This window comes from Parasteatoda tepidariorum, chromosome 4 (assembly GCF_982258835.1).
Source record: "Parasteatoda tepidariorum strain Cologne lab strain chromosome 4, Ptep-v5.0, whole genome shotgun sequence".
NCBI lineage: Eukaryota > Metazoa > Arthropoda > Arachnida > Araneae > Theridiidae > Parasteatoda > Parasteatoda tepidariorum.
Genome location: NC_141758.1, coordinates 32975415 through 32996842, shown reverse-complemented (window position 1 = coordinate 32996842; position 21428 = coordinate 32975415). Strand labels below are relative to the sequence as shown.

The window sequence follows — 21428 nt, the reverse complement described above, 5'->3', positions numbered from 1 at the left end:
CAACCACCCTTGACAGAAAAGTGAAGGCTTTTTTCGCAATGCTTGATAAGTAAATGAATTATAGTGATTAATCAATTCTTCAACTCTTGTGATATTTCAGTGTATGCGATTCTAGTTGAATTTACATCATTCATTCATATATATATATAATTTTATTTTATAAAATATTTCATTCGGTTCTTTTTAAATATGTATCGCATTTTAATTACATAAATATTAAAGAGGCCGTTCAGTTATGACGTAATCATATAATTTAGTGGTTTTAATCCCCTGTCAGCAAAGTAATGGAAGGGAAAAAAATTAAACAGTGAAAATAATTTCATTGAAACTTATTTTCGCAATTTACAAAAAAGTTTTCTGACAAGTGGGCAATTTATAAAAAATGTTTTGGGCCACTCCAAGAAAACTTAGAATAATTAAAATAGCCTACTACCAGTGAGCTATGAATTGGAAAAAAGTGACTACTAATACTAGTTAAGTTCGTGATGGAAACAGACCAAATTAGTGACTTTTTTCTCACTCTAATTATAGCTCAATTTATTTTATAACCTTCGTTAAGCAGCTGACCGCATTTCGGGCTTACAGCTAGCAATGTTCAACTCCGTAGTTTTGTAATATTTAACCCAATCCAGAAGACAAGGGAACTGCTGGATCAAGTGTTGGAGAAATTTTGCCTTCCTTTAGAAACTTTCCAATGGAACTAACTTGAATTTGCGTTACATGGAGAAAAAAACCTCCCATGGTTTGCATGGCTGTAAGAGGGCTCTAACCCATGACCCATTTACCATTGAGGATATTTTACGTCAGCGCTGTGGTCGGTGTGAGCCGGGTAGGGAATTCGGATCGACCAGCCATCTCTTTGATTCGAACCGGGTCACCATTGGGAGGCGTGCACCCTGTTCCCTGATCCACCGACGCCAATTAAAGCCCATTTTATTCTATAACCGTCGTTGAACTGCCTACCCAAATTTGAGTTTACGAAAACCAATGTTCAACTCCGTAGACTTGCAATTTTGAGCCCAATTCAGAAGACAAGAGAACTCTTGGATTAATACCCACAGAAGTATTGTTTTGTTATGGGAACTTAGGGGACTGTAAGACCCAGACAGATTTAGCTTGCATTTAGTCACCATTTAATACTCAGGGATTCACCGACCGACTGGATTCGAACTCATGAACACGAGTCCAACGCCCTACCAACCAGGCTATCCCGGCCAAAAATTAAAGCTTGTTGAAATAATTTTCATTACAAATCATTACAATTTACCCTTCTTGCTAAATTTCTTACATTTAACTGTGCTTTTTGAAAGCTCTTTTGTTAAGAAAAAATGATTAATAAAAAAAGGTCAAAGTTTATAGTCACTCGCCTTACACTTCAGGATATCCTATAATTTAAAACAGACAAATAATTCAATATTTTCAAAATGTTCTTTCAAAAATCGATATTTTGGGGAAATTTTTCCACCCGGATGAAAATTATCAAAATCAATGAATAAGTTTCGATGTTTAAAATATTTTCTGAGAACAGATAATGCAGCTTTGGATTAACTTTTTAAACATTTAAATATTAAATCACAAATGCTTTTCATTTTCAGGAAACTCAGGCCCTTTGTTTACGTTTTGCGCCATTTTCAGAAATAGCATAACTAAAAATAGACTAAACTTGACCTAACTGTCATTACAATTTTACAACAGTTATGAAAACAGCATAGTCACGAAAAAAGCATTATTTCATGTGTAGACATTAATGTAAAATATGGAATCGTTTATTGACACTATTATATCGAAGATTCCAAAGCACTTGCTTTTTTTTTTTCAGACCAATCTCTGATGATTTGCTGTGTTCATACTTCGTAACTCATGTTCTTACTAATAAATTAGTTTTTTTCCCCCTTCACTTACTTACTACAATAAGTTTAGTAGTTTCCCAAATAAATGAAGCTTACGTGCGGAAAGATCTAACTCAAATTTATCATTTCACGGCACAGTACGTTGGCTTTTATTGGCGAATTAAATCTCAGAAGTCGTGACACAAATTCCAAAAATAACATGAACCGTCGTCGTTATTTGTATCGCATCATCGCTTGCAAAAACTGAAGAAAAAATGGCTGTTGTGAACTTTTCGAAACCAATTCTAAACTGGAAATCTTCTCCTTTTTAATTTTCTTCTTTCTCTTCGTCGCATATTTTATCATCCCCGCAAATGGTCATTCACATTAAATCATGCATGATAGGCGGGTATGTCTATTAAATATTTTAACCTGCCCGATATGTGTCCTCAGGTTAAGGTTTAAAAGACACGCAGTCTAGCAGGATTGCAGTACCAGGTCTAGTTTTCTTCTTTTTTTTTTAGCTAGTGGTTGAGGCTGATTTTTATCCCTTCTTTATTTAATTTGTACCTTCGGTTGATCCGCCATTCGGCTTAGACAAATATCTTTATGATTAATGCATACAGGAGGATATATATTTACACAATGATGTGTGGTTGAAGATAATGAAAAGCCGCAGATTCATGTTGTGATAACATATAAATGTTGGCTGATAATAGCTTATAAATCCTTGTAGACGTAATAACTGTTTCAATGAGTTTAGAACTTAATAGAGGAATGGAGCTTACAAAGACAAAAATTTACCACCAAGGAATTAGTCGGACAAAAAGCATCATTGCGCATTCAAGTTAGACTATGTGTATTTTTTTTTCGAAAAAAAAAAAAAGAATTGCAAAATTTTCTATCTACAGAACCTTTGGTTAAATTAGATAACGCTAAAGCTTAGATTCCTAAGTTATATGGGGCCCGACCCAAGTTTGGCGCCATAGAGGTGAGTCCCCAAACTTCTTAATATACAGATTAAATCAGTTTTTTCGTTTTAAACGTTTACCATTTTTAAAATTCTTAATTTTAAAAATGGTAATTAAAGTACGTGACAGCCCTTGTTATTGATTTATTGTCGTAACCGTTAAAGAATTTGAACCCCATTCTCAAATATTTAACGCATAGTTTAAAAATAATAATAAATAAATTACCTTTCATTATTTATTTCTTAAATTGATAATTTATTAGTCACAATAAGGTGGTTCTCCGCTTCAATGTGCCAGTTTAGTAATTTTGGCTCTGTGGAAAGAATTAGTATCGAATCCACTCATAGATGTTTTACGTCAACAGTTCTCTATGTTCCTATGTTTACCAAAGGCTCGAAATCTCCTGGATATATTGACTGTGGTTTCATCATTTCTGATGCCACATACAGCCACAAAATCCCTGATATTTGTTTATTCAATTTTCACTGCAGAAGCCATTGCGGTTCTTTAATCTTTACGACAAATTTCTTCACGATTTACCCAGAAATATTGCATTTACTGAAATAGTTTGAACGCTTTGTGCCAGTTGGGGGCATTTTAAAAGTCACTTATCCTATTTTGATTTTTATCCAGCGTTCGTTAATGTAAAAATGGTTTTGATATTTTTTTCATGCCATCTTTGAATCTAAGGTAATGATTTAGGCAATGTTGTTGCGAGATCTGCTACGACCTCCTTAATTCTGTCTATATCTTTCTTATATACAAAGCTACATAACTATATAAAATCCCTATGGCTACAGCATTGGAATGCACACCATTAAAACTGATTTGGATCCATTGCCTGTGTTGCGTTTTCGTGGTGCAGACGTTAAGATCACCCGTCTTCGCATTGGCCACACTCGGCTGACTTGTCTTCAACTGCTGTTTGGTGAACCGCCTCCCAAATGCAAAATTTGTAACATTTAAATCGTCACTCCCCGTTTTAACGAACATCATCTTAACGTAGCACTATTTTACGTATAAAACATTTGTTAAGTGAAATCCGTCATCCTAATATTTTTGAATTTTCGCTGTTGATATTTTACATTCTATGTAATTGCTTTTATCATATTTTACTTACTTATATTTTAATTCCTGTGTACCAGTATAACCTATTTTGAGTAACTTCTTTTATATTTGCACCTTAGCTGATTTTATTCACTTTTAAATAAATTTACCTGCCTTGCTGTGTGCCATATTATAAATCTCATTAGTTTTATGAACATAAAATTGTGGCTTTTATCTTTTGACCCCTTTTAACGTAATATTTTGCGCAGCATATGAGACCTTAAGTCATTAAAGAGACCTTGTATCATTAAACTTCACAATCAATTCAAGCTGTGGATGTTTTAAATAGTATTACGATAAGCTAGTTTAATGTTATAAAGTTAATAATTTATAATTAATGCTACACTTAAAGCACTTGAGGCGATATAGTGATAAGCTCCACTTTTTCAAAAGGGGACATTTTTATATAAAGCTACGCCTTAGTATTGTTTCTATATTGGTACTTTCCAAACTTCGAGAATTTTCACATGAGAAAAGCATAATATCAGAAAAACATTTTATTGCACTCAAATTTTCGTCGAAAAACTCTCTTAACCACTTGTGAGACGATTAAGTTTTTCGATGCGTTATGGAAATCGGAACTATCTCTTCTATTTCTGTAATACATACCACGAACGTCTTTATTATTTTTGTGATAATTGTCTATCTACGTGTACTGCACAAAGTTGGCATGCACAGCACGTTTTCTTATTGCGCAAGTGGTTAAAAAAAAAGCTCCAATTAAAAAATTTGATTGATCAATATATTGCAACGAGCCCTTCAATTCTTTACATACAATTTCCAAATATGACTCATAATTCTATAAAGAAAATGATTTTCGTTAATAGCGATATGCTTTTTCCGTTTCAAGGAATCAGTGTTATTTTTTCAAGTGGATTATATTTTTTTTATTTTAAGTGTTAACGGATTATTTTGATTCACTTCACACACACGAGAGATTGAGTAAGATGTATGATTTTTCACGCATTGCCAAGTTTAGCAACCTTTTTAACTCCTGATGAAGGCGTTGTCTTTCATTTCTATAAAAGGGTAGCCACTTAAAGCGAGGTCAGTGGTGTGCCGCCGTTAGACTACTAAAATCCACCTTGCTCAGAAGTCGGACAAGGTGTGGATGCCTTGATTCCATTCATGCCACTAACCTTTTGGCGACCATGAAAACAAGGTGTTAACGACAGTGCAAGGTTGGCGAATGCCAAACATCACACTTTCAAAAAAAAATTGTCACTGATGTTTTGACATTGACATATACTACTATGTGACCTTACCGGAGAATTATATTTGTTGACAACGACATCATGCCATAAAGATTTCCTCGAAGATGTCACCACCGATTGCTGTTTTTTTTTTTCCCGCTCTGTTCTACTGTTATCTCGTTTTTAAATAATAATAAGATGTTTCCTATTTGAGGGTTAGATCCAAGGACACAAATTAAATAGAATTGTGTAAGAGTTACCTGTCATCTGCGCATCTGTTAAAGACGAACCTTGGTTATTAGTTTTCGAGTACAGCAGGTCGCATTTAGAATATCTGATTATAGTTGGCTTTTTATTTGTTATATAAAATGCAATTCAATTTCATAATGTTAATAAAATGTCGCCCCGACTTCTGAGTCTTTGCAACCAAAAATAATTCGCTTTTCATCATTGAATCAATCATGCTGCTAAAGTTAGATAATTGATAATTTCATTAATGCTATAGTATGCATCGTAAATTAATTTTTTAAAAAATTATTAATTAGCACTAGATTGCCCAAGGAAGTCATTTTGACTGCTTTTTAATTTCAGTTAGAAAAACAATGATGTATAATATAATGACGCAATTTCTTGGAATTATGTGACTTTTTGTACAACATATAATTTTTTCTATTGTTAATATTTACTTATAACTTGTTATATAACTGCAAGTAATATACGAAATTTATGTGACTTTTTGTACAACATATAATTTTTTTATTGTTAATATTTACTTATAACTTGTTATATAACTGTAAATAATATACGAAATAATTTTAAACAAGTTATTTTTTCACAACCGTGCCATTTGGATGCCTTTGGGCAATATAGGTATATACTAAGTTTCAGTCTTTCTAGTGTTAAAAGCATTCCTCTAAATATCGAGATCGTGTTTTTCTTAAAATTAATTCTTATTACTTTTGGTTGTTATTAATAGTGTTACAAATATTAAACTTGTTTGCTATTTTTCAACGAAATTCCAACTATTTTATGATTAAGAGATAATTAGCTTCGTAATCTGCTTCTTTTTTTTCCCCCTTCAGTTCAGTTATTATAACCCTGTACAAGTAGATAAAATAAGAACGTTGCTTACAGAACTGTCTTAAGTAAACCTTTATCTTTATGTTTGAAACACTCAGTGAATCGTTACAACGAAAATAATCCGTATCTCTAACGATTCGTTGGTTTAATTAACGATGAATGCTTAAAAATAGCTTTCAATCTGATGGCATTTTGTTTAAATTTCTTATTTGTATAAAAAAAAAAATTCGAATTTGGTGGCATTTTGTCTAAAAGGAATTAAGAAAAATATCTGTGTGAATTTACAATATTTTTTATTTATGTATTTTCCATGTTTCTGTTAAATTAACAGATTTCAGTCATACAGGCGTCTATTAATATCTTTTTTTAAAAAAAAAATTAGGTAAATTTAGATGTAAAATTATAATAAATAGAATCAAGTAGATAGAATCTTACAAGTATTTAATCTGACAAGTATTTTCTATGTTTCTGTTAAAATTTTCAAACATCTTTCAGTCATACAGACGTCTATTAACATCTTTTAAAAGAAAAAAAGAGGTAAATTTAAATGTTAAATTATAATAAATAGAATGCGTGATGTTCTCAACTGTGATAAAATATCATACTTTATAATAAAAACGCAGAGCAAAACACGAAAGCAGAAATTCAAAAATTAAAACAGCATACAATACCTCTTAATAGATTTCTAATCTGGGGAACCATTGAGAATTTATTTTATGGTGCTCTTAATCCAATTTTCAGTGGTCTGGACCAGCTGACTACCTTTAATTTCTAGCTAAGCTTTGGTTATATTCTTTCACTACCTTTTTTTTTCCCCGATTATTTTATTTTCCTTTTATGCTAACGCTAAAAATGGATAATCTCCAAACCAAAGTTTGATTCCTATCAAAATATAAGTAAAATTTATCACATTTGAAAGAACTTTCGCCTAGCACTCTTGAGAAAAATCAGAATCATTTTTTTTTTTAAAAAAAACAACACAAAATTGAATTTATCTCATTTAAATAGGTTTTTTTTTTACAATTACTAACCAAAACATATAATAAAATGTATTAATAATACTTAATATTTTCTAAAAACACTATTATAATTGAAATTTCTTACTAAAACGGTTAAAATTATTATTTAATTATTAAAAACAAATCAGTGAATAGATAAAAAAATAATGAAGTTTTTGAAGCTCAACTCGCTAATCAATGTTAAAGATTTTTTTTATTATTTCCAATGCCGAGGCAATACAAAAGAAACAACAACAAAGTAAGAAAAAGTACAATGAAGTCGAACATAAAAGTTGGCCGAAGTCATGAATGTTAAAGATTGGAAGACTAATTTGTTAATTAAATATCTAATGAAAAGTTAATTGGTCAGAGTCAGAAAACGTAACTGAAAAATTAAGCTACTCTGGATAGAACAAGTTTTACTTAGTTAATAAGTTTTAAAAACGCTGCATTTAAATAAGCATAAAAATGAATGGGCATCATTGAAATATGTTTCTATTTGCAAAATATTTTACATAAATTTAGTGAAACTATAATTTAAATATTTCATGGCACTCTTATCCACACTCTGTCTCTCTTTTTTTTCCCCCCGTCTATTTTGAAATATAATAATTCACACGCATATCTCTTTCATTATTTCTAAGTATGAAACCTTAATTATCAATAAATAAGATTTTTTTTTTAAATCACAATTTAAAGAATGTTAACAAATAATGTTAATAAAGAATGTTAACAGAATATTGAATAAAATAAAATATATTTTGAACCTAAATTAATAATTTTTTTTCAAAAAAGAAAAAAAATCGAGTTTGTTTAAATTAATGGGATTTAAATAAATCACAATTGTTTAAAGATTTTTTTTATTTTAATCATGAATTAAATCAAGTGATTTTTAAGTTATACGCGAAAAATGTTCGGCGCTTACAGATGGTAATTGGAAGTGAAAATTTATATATAGGTTGGGAACACAACTGAACTAATGTGCCATCAACTCTCTTGAATTGGAATAATATTTATTTAAAATTGTTCCATCATTTTGAATAAAGTTCAATATTTAAATTGGGTGGTCTGTTCGTATTTTCCTATTTCCTGAATGTGTGCTTCGTCTTCTGTCACTGAAAACAAACAAATTTTTTAGAATAAACGTAAATGTCATTATGATTGCTTCTGTTTCAACGTGTGTTATCGTGTGCTCTTAATTTATATTTACCAAAAATAAAATAACCCCGAAGAGAAGAAAAGATTTCGAGCGAATCTTGTTTTGACATACTTAGCCAACCAGCTCGAAATGCGCGCATCACCGCATTTGCAGAAGAAAGAATCGCTCTTGAATTGCCAGGCCATCGAATAAGAGAAAATTTGTACTATTTCAAGGTTGAGTCGACGAAGAAAATGAACTTCGCTGAGTAGTAAAACAAGTAAATAAATTGCTAGATCAAGTTGTGGAGCAAATATGATTCCAGAAATGTATGTTAATATATCTCTCATCCACCATTTTGATCCATGTCTTAAACAAGATTTTTAAACAAGTTCTGAAACATTTTGCTAGATCCAGATCTTTTTAATTTCTGTAATTTTTTGTATTAATATTGAGTCGTAAAGATTTTTACAAGCTTTGATTTTTCTTACAACTTTTAAATGTGTAATAATTTTGTGGTATAAAAATATAATTTTTATATGCCAGCTCGGTGGCCGAGTGGTTCGCGTTCCTGATTGCGAAGCCAATGGTTGCTGGTTCGAAACCCTCTCGGGGCATGGATGTTTCTCTGTGTGTTGTCCTCTGGTTTGTGAATGTGGCCCACCCGATGAACGGGTAACTCAGAGATGCCTACTTGCTCCGGACAGAGTATAAATATTTGTGGTAGTTTATTAATGTGTGATTCTTGGTTTAATTAATTCAATTTATTAGGTTTTTATACACCACTATCTCTAAATAATTCGAAGGCTTATATAATTCGCCACTTTGAATCTGTTCAGTCATGCTACGCCGTTTTAAAAGTAAATAAAATTAGTCAAATATTTGCAAATTTTAGTCCGTAGTTATTTACCATTTTTTTAAATTATAATGGCGCGCCTGGAGCAGTTGGCATCGCTGGTAACTGTGTCAGTGAGGCGTGGGACATGTTGCTCGCCTCCCTGACTTTGGTTTACAGGTGCCCACCGAGTAACGATAAATGAACAACACTTCCGGCATGTTCTAAGGTGAAGAACGGAAGTTGCCATTATTTTAAAAATATATATATAATTTATTATTTAAAGTCACTACCTGTAATACCATAATTTCATAATCAACTAATTATTCGCATAGTTGCACATTTCTTTTTAGCTCTTTATTAATAAAACAATATTTAGGTACATTCGTCTACGGTTATACCCAAATAGTGCTCTGCAGAACTCGAGGGTTCCGTGGAAGAGCTATTAAACAAGTTCTGCTAGTTAACTTATTTTATCAGGTTTTTTTTTCCGCCTCAATATTTTTCCAATGTGTTATTATAGTTAGACCCAATCAATAATCCATTATTTATGTAATATTTGGGTTGCTTTATGAAATTACCTAGAGAAAAATGCTAATTAAAAAGAAATGGCAATTTTTTATTCAAAAAATATGTATAATTTTTCTAATGTATTGAATAAATTATGAAAAGGGCGTGCATTTATAAAAATTGCATCTGTATTTTAACATATTAAAGTTCTTATCGGATGCGCTTTTTATAACTCACACTAAGTTAATGGTAGGTTATTTTGCCATACTCTGTCAACGGACTGTGTGCTTGCAAAATCATACATTTTCGTGACTAGACTTGACTTTGATTTTGTCCTCCGATAACATGGGTTCAAGATCAATCACAATTCCGATTCATATTTTATTACTTATTTATCCAATGCGATATCTTTCATTTGCCTGTCATTGATGTAAAAATTTCATGTTAGTCCAGTTTTTAGTTTTCCTCTTTTTTTGACACTCATAATTAGGAGTTGTCCATCTGTCACGAAATATGCGGTCTCTTTTGCCTTTTCTTTTACTTCCGTTTTTTTAAATTAACTATATTTAAATATACTTTTTGACAATATCCATTACTTCCATGAATGTTATTATTTTGAAAATTGCACAGATTATTATGTGTGACCGCTGTTAATACGTTATATTTAATGTTGATATGTTTGAATAAATGCACTTTTCCGTTCTTGCATATTATAATATAAATATCTCATTTTGTTTCATCTATAAGTATAACTAGGGTTCACGCCAGTAAGGCGACATATTTGGTTTCAGCATTCTAATCTCTATGTTGAATCTCTTTATTAACATTATGTTAGCTTTTTAGATCTCAATTTTGATAAATACTAATCTTTCATTGCTGGTGTGAACCCTAAGTATGACGGAAAGAACTTACTGTGAAACAATGACAAGCCACTTCTTTAAGTAATGTTAAAATGACATTTTTCCGTAGGTTTATTTATGCAGTCTAAAAATGAGTTCCCGGAAAAAATAATTAAATGTTATTTTTCTTATACATCGTTAAAAAAAAAAAAAAAAAAAAAAAAAAATTATGAAATAAGTGATATCTATGAATATCGGGAAGCTATGATATAAACATGTTGAAAATGTTTTTATAAAAACAATAGAAACCTTGAAAATTAAAGTATTAACAACATGTGTACTGATTGCCGATTTTCTTTTTTCCCCACTTTAAATGTTTTCACAATAAGCTCTTTAATTTGCTTCGATTAAGGAAGCAAATATTAAGATTGTTTTTACATGTTTTGTTGTTTTGATTGCTTATGGATTGTTTTGTTTGTTTTTCAGTTCCATCATCACATCCCCCTGCAAGACCATGGATCAGTATGGCACAAAATGCCGACTCCCCTTGTAAGTTTCTTTTTTTTTTTTTTTTTTTTTTTTTTTTTTCCTTCTTCTATGGGTGTCGGTGGGACATATAACAATAATGCTAAAACTTACCTTTTGCGATGTACCTTTTCTCAGCATCTAAACAAGATATTGTCTCAGATTTTTTTTTCTCTGAATATTTACATATGAAAGTTTTCACTATGATAAATGTTAATACATATCTTCGGCAGAAATTTTTTTTCAAAAATTAACGAACTACGAACTTTTAATTTTTTAATAAGTTTCATTATTTTTTGAGCAAAAATCTTTCATAACTTAAAATGTTTTCTTGTTAACACTAAAATAATTTTACAGCATACAACTGATATAACCTCAAATATCCCCCAAAAATTCAAAAGTTTCTTATAAAAGGTGCATCGAAAAAGGTCAGTTTTTGCATTATTGATGTTTGCCCTACCGAATTTTTTCATCGAAGAATTTGGTATGTTTAACAGATACTTGTCATTTATTGAAAGCATGCTCTTTTTTTTTTTTCTTCTTTTTTTTGCGCAAAACTCAAATGAATGAAGTCATCAGAAGGTTGAATTATTTAAGATTATCCTTATACAAGTATTAAGGGGTCTCTACTTAAGATGAGACGGTATTTTATTGAAAAAAGTTTCGGGCTAGCTCGAATGATGTGATAAAATTAATAAAACTACTTGTAACCAAACGTTTGGTTCCTCTTTTAAGTATAAAAAATTTAAAATTTATATGATATAAAACTTACAGCCATCTACTTCTGTTCGGTGCTTTTGCTTTGTGAGGCTTGCACTAATTGTCAAATGAATTTATTAAGCTTAATATTTTAATTTTTGTTTAAGTCATCCTGGAATTTCAGTTGGTTGAGTTTTTTTTTTTTTTTCCCCGCTTCTCTTTTCTCAGGATGGTAATAAAAAAGTTTTTAATTCACTAATTCCCTTGCTTAAACATCAAAGGCCGAATGACCAGATCGCAAAATTTTGTCTTTTATCTAGGGCAAAGGTTATCTTATGTTTCTCAAGCTTGGATTAAAATTTTTCGGGCTCGGACCTTCAAAAGCGAATCGGAGCTCATCTCTGGCCTCTAGCCTCGCTATCTTGAATTATAGGTTAAATTTTTAATTTGCACATTTGTTTTTTTTTTTTTTTTTTTTTACTTGTGATGATATTGCATTATTAGCCAACACAATATCTTTCAAAAAAAAAAAAAAAAGATAGAAAGTAAATAGATTGCGTTTTTGGATAAAGAGATATAACGCTTGATAATTTTAATGAATTTTTCCTCAATATATTCCTTGCCCTTTTTAACTTAATCTTTTAATTTGTTTGCTGATTCTACTAAATGTGTGTGTGTACTGATATTAAATATTTTATTCTATATGTATGTGAATAGTAGCTGTAACAAAGTGTAAACTTGCTTTTCTATTTGCTATAAATTACAATTCCAGACAGACATATCATTGACAGACATTCAGAACTTTTTCAGAGATATTACAAATCTTTCTAAGATATTTCAAGAACATGTAAATATTTCTGATATGCTAACCTTAAAACTTAAAATTTGCTAACTAGATTAAATCGAAAACATTTCACTGAATAAAATGAAGCAAGAAAATATTTTAAAATAATAATTTATTGCTTAATAAATTAAGAAATCATGTTCATATAATTCTCCTTAAGTTAGTATGGAGTAACCACAATTCTTTTTCTGTTTGAAAATTACCCATAAGTATACTATTGAAAGAAAGTAGCTTAGAAAGAGATATTTTAGACTGACCTGACACTTGAGCACAATCAGCTTATCAATGCAAACTAGATATAAAAAATGTGTCATTTATTTTTATCTTTTATTATAGAAATTTGCTTATTTATCAATTTTGTTGAATCAAAAAAACTGTACAATTTTTTATTTTCCAGGTTTGTTCACAGTCATGTGTTACAATATTCTCTGTGATAAATATGCTACTCGGCAAATGTATGGGTATTGCCCAAATTGGGCGTTAGATTGGACCTATAGAAAAAAACACATTCTCTCTGAAATTATTCATTATAAAGCTGATATCATTTCTCTTCAGGTATTTCCCATTGATATCTTATTAACTAACCATACGAATCATAAATGTGTTCCATTATACATTTATTTTTCTCATGTTTATTACAGCTTTGTTAAAAACATTCACAGCATGCAATCATAGTATGAAAGAGATATTTTGTCAACAATATTTTTAAATTCACTTTTATTTTTAAGTTTCAGCAGTTATTCAAATAAGTCAGTTACTGTTATCACATTCACAATATTACATATTATGCTGTATGTTACATTCAGAACATGCATTTATAATGTAATCACCTATATTATTTACAATACTGTATATTACTTTCGCAACATGCATTCATAATCATAGTGTAAAATCAATATTTTATAACCAGTTTTTTTGAAATTTGCTTTTAAGTTTCAGCAGTTCTTCAAATTTTAAAATTGTGCTATTTTATTTATTCTAAAATCGTGCTGAATCTAATTTAGGCATTTTCTGTAAAATTGTACATGATTTGTTCTGAATGATTAATACATTTTGTTTTAAAACATGGATAAACGGTTTTTATAGTTACTATAATTTTGTATTATTCATATTGTTAAGCTGCAATAAAAAGTTAATTTCTAACTGTGCAAATTTGCTGCTCAACTTTATTCCTAACATAAAATCATGTGAATGCGTAATCAGTTAACAATTTTTTTTTATCTTGTTACAGTTTTTAGAAAATACTAGTTCTAATGAAAGCAGTCATTTTTTTAATTTTAGCCGGTTCTTTTTAAGTGATTTAAGCCCAAAATATTTTACTTACTTTTTTTTTTTGGCATGACTAAAATCCTACAACCCTAGGAAAAAATAGATTAGTGACTATGGGATAGCATTGTTAAAAATATAAGTTAGTTCAACATAAATATAGCAAAGAACAATATCAACTTAAATGAACTATTAAGTTTGGTTTGGTTGGTTGGAAATTTTGCATCTTTTTGGTGTCACAGTGTTTTCAGAAATGTTTGTTTACCTTTAATATCTGATGAATTTTATAGTATTATTTACTTATATAAAACTGAGCTATTTTAAAATCGGTCCTTATTTTTAACAAGTTTTATTTTATGGCTGGCTTTTGTATTAATAATTGATTTATTTCAGGAGGTTGAAACAGAACAGTTCTATAAATATTTCTTACCTGAACTCAAGAAGGAAGGATACGATGGAATTTTCTCACCCAAATCTCGTGCAAAAACCATGTCTGAAATTGATAGGAAACATGTTGACGGATGCGCAATTTTTTACAAAACTCAAAAGTATGTATATTTTGAGTTTAATTAATTTGATTGAATGGTCTCATTTATTTAAGTTAATGTAACTTGCAAAACAAATTTTTAATAACTATAAATATGTACTTTTGAGAGTAATGTCAACATACAGATTAAAATTTTAACTTTTTTTTTCTAACCAAAGATGTTAAATGTTTTTTTTTTTATGACATTAAGTTAAATTAGAAACTCATTCACTCTCTAAAAAGTTAGACTTAGAGAGCTTAGGAAACCAGTGAAAATTTTCAATTTCATATATAAATTTGAAATATACAATGTCATTTTTATGTAAATGAACATTTGTATCTAATTTTGTGCATTTAAAATGAAAAAATTACTTTTTGACCTCATTATTCAGACATTCTTTTATAAGAACATTTCATTAATTGTAAACAACTTTTTGAGTTTTCACAATATTCAAACTAAATTTTTTTTATAAGTTTCTAATATCATTAGCTATGAAAGCTGGAAGCTTAGGATTTGATAATCCTTAAAAGAAGTACTGCATGTAGTGTCTATGCAACAAGGGGCACTGAGTAATTTAACTAAAGTTAGACAGGGTTCCTATTGTTGTGATGTGGAAAGCTTCATCAGGATTAGTGAAGTTGACAACCTATTCAAATTATGTTGTATTCTTACATACAAATTTTAAAATAAAATGCCCTGAAACGACTCTGATTGTGTGTGTTAAATTTTCCAAATGTATAATCTTATTGTAATATTTATATGTATGTAACTAGCTTTGTCTTTTTCTTCATTCCATATTGTAGATTTATGATTTTTATACCCACTCTTTTATTAATTTCTGGTACTACATTTAGTAAATAAATAATTTAAAAAAACCTCTTTAAAATCTTTTTATCATAGAAATGTGTTCAATTACAATTTATATATTTAGATTTTTTTTAAATAAATTTGTGTAATTTCCTCACCCTTTTAGTTTTTTATTATAAATTCATTTTGTAGATTAAATTATTCAAAATTGGGGGTATTTTTTTTTAACTTGGTTACCTTCCTGCAACAAAAATTAGCTTTTTTTAATAACCAAGCAATTCGTATTGGAAAAATTATGTATAGATTTATCTACAATCTTCTCTTTAGAAGATTAAAAACTACTGCTATATTAAAACATTAAATCGATCAAAATTTTTTTACTCATATTCTTCTATATAAAATAAAATAATAAAAAAAATTCTGTATTATTTATGTGATAATATTGTGCGTGATTTTACTTTGAACGGAAACATAGTTTAAAGTTTTTTATTTTCGCGTTTCTGAGCTGACATCACTTAGCATGCCTGCATTCTAATCATATATCAATGATCAATCAGTTGTCAGTTGCAACCAATGAGATTAGGATAGAGTTTCTCACTAACAACTTTTCATTGGAAATAAAAAAGAAACTTCTAGGTTGTTGTCACTAATAACCACAATAATATAGTAGTTGATTGATTGATAGTAGGCAAGTGATCTAATTCATCCTTTAGAGTTAGACAACTGCAGTCGGATCTCTATTTAAAGAAGTTGCCAAATTCCGATAACAAGTTCAATGAAAAATTCGTTAAGTAGAAAATCATCTTTTTAAACACTTAAGCAACACAAAACCGGTTTTAAATTCCTAAACACCAGATATAATTTAAATAGCGTTTGATACATCTTTATGTTGTAAACTAGTATAATCTATATTATAAATCTTAATCATAAGGACAGGCAAGCAAGAATAGAGCAAAGCATTATCCAGTGTTTCACTATCATGCTCCAAATAAAAGAAAAAAGCTAAATATATGTATGAAATTATGGCTGCATTTATTGTATAAGTAATTTTAAACATACATTACCTCATGTGTTCTTAAGTTTAATTGCTACTGATAAAATCTGTTAATTTTGTCTGAGTTTTTGGTTTGAAATGCAAACAAGGAAGAAAAGGGATTTTACTGCTTTCTCTGAAAATTAAGTGGCTTCGAAAATCAATTCAAGGTCATTTCCTCCATAAAATGTGTTTATAAGCTTGAAATGTTCTGAAATACTTGAGGAAATGGGAAAAGTAGATCTCAACAAAAAAAAGTTTGCTAAATAGAAAATGTACTTCACTATTTGGAAGTTATTTTACGAAGAAATTTCCAAAATGTTCTTGGTTTCTAGAAAAAAAATCGCAAAATAGACTAATTCGCAAGATGGAAGTTCCTTAAATAGAAGTCTGACTGTATATATTTTCTGGCAAAGCATATTTGATATTTTTTATTTATTTATTTTAAATCATTGTTAATTTTTCAATAAAAAAATTATGCATCATTTTTCACCTCACCTTTAAAAGCAATCCAGCTTTAGGAATTTTTTTCTTTGAATAAGTAATCAATCACATGATCCAAAAGTTTTTCCAATTTTCTCCTACATCAATTTTTTAATTTATAAACAAGGGTTTTCATTGATTTACTTGAATCCATTTTTGAAATAAATCATAACATAATGTTTAAAATATAAATTAGAAAAATCATAAGTTAGAAACAATTTTCATAACTCCTACTTTTTTTATACATTAAAGTGATTAAATTGTCTCGTAATCTTTTATTTATGAATCTATTACAATTTGTTTTCAGAATTCTGTTTAATACTTAAAAATAAGGAAAAAGATACAGTAATATAGTTATACAGTGCAGAACCTCTAATCCGGAAATCGGAAAACCAGATAACCGGAATGAAATTCGGAACCGTAAATTAATTTTCTTCAATTAAAAAATTTTTTTTCCTGCAAGATTCTGAGCCAATTTTGTTATTTAGAGCGTATGGCGTATCGAGTTGACAAAAGAACTGATTTAAAGGACGGATCAAAAGCCGTTTGTAGACGAATCTCACATAAGCACAAATAGCTTATATATGTTATTAATGTTAATAATAACGTTAATAACATATATAAGCCTCTATATAATTTTCATTTCATAATTTCTTTCCTTATTTAAACTTAAGTGTATTATTTATCATTTTTTATTATTTTTAAAACTATTTCAAAATAATTTTTTAGTTTAGTTTCATAAACATTAAAAAAACGGCACTTTGTAGCGATTCAGAAAACCGGAAAAATCAGTTATCCGGAATCGCGATGGTCCCGATCGTTCTGGATAATCGTTTCTCTACTGTATTTTAAAATATAATATTATTATATTAATGTATCATTTACAGTAAAATATTATTTATCAAGCAAAACTATTATTAAATTTATTTATTTTTTACATTTCTTTGTAGATGGTTATCTTAATTTTGTTTTGCGCTTTTTATAGATTTACCTTGGTTAGAGAACATCTAATGGAATTCAATCAATTAGCGATGGCAAACGCTGAGGGCTGTGACGATATGCTGAATAGAGTTATGACGAAAGACAACATTGGATTAGCTGCACTTCTTCAAACAAAAATTGGAGCCTATCAAAATGGTAATTTTTATTTATCTTTGTTTGTTTTTTATAAGAGATTTTAGTTATTTCAGATTTTTAAAAGAATAAAACAAGTCTTCAAAATTAAAAAATTATGAATTTAAAATACTCTTTATCATTTTTGTAATTTACATATATTTAAGTAAATTTGTATGATTGTAATAAATGCCCGTGCTATTATTTTTTGTTGCCTGCTTAGCTCATGAAGTTACAAACCTTCAAACTGTTATTTTTCAAACACTTTGTGCTATAAAATTCATAGAAAGTATTTTTTTTCTATGAAATTGTGATGTGGTGAAAAAAAATTTTATTTACAAAAATATGAATTAAACCTCTTTTATTGTATTAATAGTGAAATATGTATGAAAAGTATTCATAATGGTTGTCCTTAGCATAGATTTTTAAAAATAAAGAAAAAAATGTATGTACATTAAAGATTCCGTAAATTATTACTTAAATAAGGGGAGAAAAAAGATTATGAGGACCAAAATGTAATGAAACACTTTTCAGGAAGGGGGGTATTTAAAGTATCAAAATCACCATTGCCTGGTGAAACTTGAATGCGTTTATAGAAATAATTGTTCAACCGCTCTCCATTTCCTCTGGTATTCAAACCTGTTTTGATGTTTTCAATTCCTTCTTCTGAGTAGCATTTTTTGAAGGCAAGGGCAGTCAATAAGTAGGTATATGTGAAAACTTTTGAATTTATGTATGATTTATACAATACAATAATTATCTCCTATATTGTATGGAGAACAAAACATGCAAACAATGAATGGCTTAATTTAAATGTATCACTTTTTTCCCCTCACCATATAATGACTTTGCAATGCATTTTGGGGTATAAAGTTACAGAGCAAATTCTTGAAAATGTGATAAAAAAAATTTCAAAAGAAAGTGATCATTGACTTTTTTTTATATGTGATATATTCTAATGCATTCATACATAACATACTTAAACAATCTTGGATAGAAAAATTTTTTGTAATACTTTAAATATCCCAAGCAGTTCAATAGTTTTTGCTCGTTCGATTGAGTTTCGGTTTGGAGAGTAGATTTTTCCAATGTGGATTATATTACCCCAGTGGCAATGAAAATATATAAGGGCACTAACAAGATTATAGATATTTGAGGGACGATAAGGATTTTATTGGTGTCTGAAGAATGTTTAGAAATTATATAAGTACTTGAAAAGTGTTACTGGGTCACAAACAAACTAAAAATGAAATTAGTATTGAGTATGCATTAAAATACATAATTTTTTGTGTTTGGTATCAAAGAATTATTTAACCTTTCCATCTCAGCATATAATATTTGTAATTAAATCGTTTATTTAAATTGTCGTCATTAAAAAAAAAATTTTAACCTTAGCAGAAAAATAGTGTAATATTCTCTTTACGTTTTTTGTTTTGAATAATGTCATAATCTATGTATAAAATTTGAAACTTGTGTGACTTGCCGCTTCTCAAAGTTTCACTTAAGTGTCCTATCCATGCGTTTAAGATGTATGTGAGAACTTAAAATATATACATTTATGTTTACTTTCAACTCTTTTCTTTTTATTTATAAAGAAGTCTAGAATATGTTGAGTTTATTTATCTGTATTATTTATGTCATTCCCCACTGTTTAACAATTCAAAGCGATATTATCAAAATGTAACTAATTTCAAATTTCCTTTCGTTAACTTATCAAATTTAACTATGTTATTAAATTTTGAAATATGTTTTCCTCAGTATTAGGTGTGCTAAGAAACACGGGTGATAGATTGCTAGTCAATCTGATTGCACTCATAAATGACGACATTTATTTCACTTTTTTCTTTCATAAAGTATAAGGAAATGATATGTTGAATATATTTTTATGCAAGCATTTTAAAATTTTACAGAGTTATTTTCCTCAAAGTTTCTATAAAAAAAAACTTTTCCAGTATAAATACATAAATCACTAGGCATACTTAAGAAAATGTAAAAGCTTGGTTATGGTTATAAGTTACTTGTAGAAGATTATTAAAAGACATGAAATCAAAATGGGGCAAAATTTTATTAATTATTTATTTTCAATTGTTTCTGAAAGAGAAACAAGCCTGCTAGGTGAAACCGAGCAAATTTAAGGCAGAGTGTGTTTTTTTGTGGCGCCATCTATGGCCAAGAATAAGACTTTTGCCACACCAAACGTCACACCCGTTTTATAGGGCGGCCCCATTCATTCGTCCACAGATCGTAATTTTGACCTGAATGGGAGAACGATCGATCTCCAATCCAGTACCCCCAGAAGTATTGATTTGTTATGGGAACATAGAGGACTTTTGCGACTTGACAGATGCATCAGTCACTTTACTAAACGGGGAGACTTCGGCCGTTGGGGTTCGAACTCTCGGACATGGGTCCAGCGCCCTACCGACCAGGCTGTCCCGGCCTTTTCTGTTGTTGAAAGATATATAGATTTATGAAAATCTTTCATTTTCCTGATCTTAGACTATCAGCCCATTAATAGTTTATCAGTCTATAAAGTCCTAGTTTAAGTTCATAGGTTTTTATTTACTTATTTTTTGTAATTTCTTATTAAATATTTGAGCTATGCCTTGCAGTTGTTTTTAGTTTAGTTGATTGTGTATTTAATATTTGTGTAGGTGTTGATCCATCTCAAATCAACCAGCACATCTTGGTTTGCACTGCTCACATCCACTGGGATCCAGAGTACTCGGATGTGAAACTTATTCAGACGATGATGCTGATGCATGAGCTAAAGTTCTTTGTCGATGATATCCTCCAGAAAAGCAATATACCCCTTCATCAGAAAGCTGACCCCAACATCATTCCCCTTCTCTTGTGTGGAGATTTTAACTCACTTCCAGACTCAGGTATTCATCCTCACAAATCGTGGTTGTTAATTTGTTGACAGAAAAGTATAAATTTCTTAATATCTGTTTGCATAGTGTAGTATAGTGTTCCATAATAGCCATACTTAGTGTAAGTATGCGCGTGTGTATGCGAAGACAAAATTGACGGGGCTGTCATTATTTCATGTTAACCGAATTTTATCTTATCCGACACATCATGAAAACAATTATTTAGGTACTGCCGATAAATGTTATGCATTACAATAATATGTGTATACAATACTATTATGTACCAAACAATTTGGTAAGTTTAGAAATTCTAACTATTTTATTCATTTTGCCACCTGCTATTTCTAACAAAGGGAGAAAATAGAAGTTACATTCTTCAAAATGAATAACAGGCATTAATTCACATGTTTATTATCTGTTTCCAGTTTCCTTTAATGTTAAGCGATTATCAGCTTGAAAATTTCTTGTTAAGCATGTAAAATACGATAATAATTCATTAACTCATGGGACCATACATGTGTTTCATATCAAGCAATGTTTCACTTTAAATGATTTCACGCTAATGAGGTTCGACTTATTAAGGTAGTCTAAAGGCAGTAATGTGAAAAAGTTATCAACTATCATCATTCAAAATTTTATAACTATAAATTGATATCATCTGCCACTTCAATTGATCAATCCGAATTTAAGTCCCATTGAGACGTATCAAGTAATAGTTCTAAAATTTTATAACTGTGAATTGTTAAAAATACTGACCA

The 21428-nt window shown here is 29.5% G+C and overlaps 1 protein-coding gene across 1 annotated transcript in view; it reads left to right on the top strand.

The window, feature by feature from the left end:
- The window catches only part of twin (CCR4-NOT transcription complex subunit 6-like twin), a 92173-nt gene that overhangs the window by 63967 nt on the left and 6778 nt on the right, over window positions 1–21428 (top strand). Inside the window, exons 2-6 of the mRNA XM_071182119.2 lie at window positions 10987–11049; window positions 12966–13123; window positions 14228–14382; window positions 17670–17821; window positions 20452–20682. Of these exons, the coding sequence (XP_071038220.1) occupies window positions 10987–11049; window positions 12966–13123; window positions 14228–14382; window positions 17670–17821; window positions 20452–20682 (759 nt within the window). The remainder of the gene's footprint in view (window positions 1–10986; window positions 11050–12965; window positions 13124–14227; window positions 14383–17669; window positions 17822–20451; window positions 20683–21428) is intronic.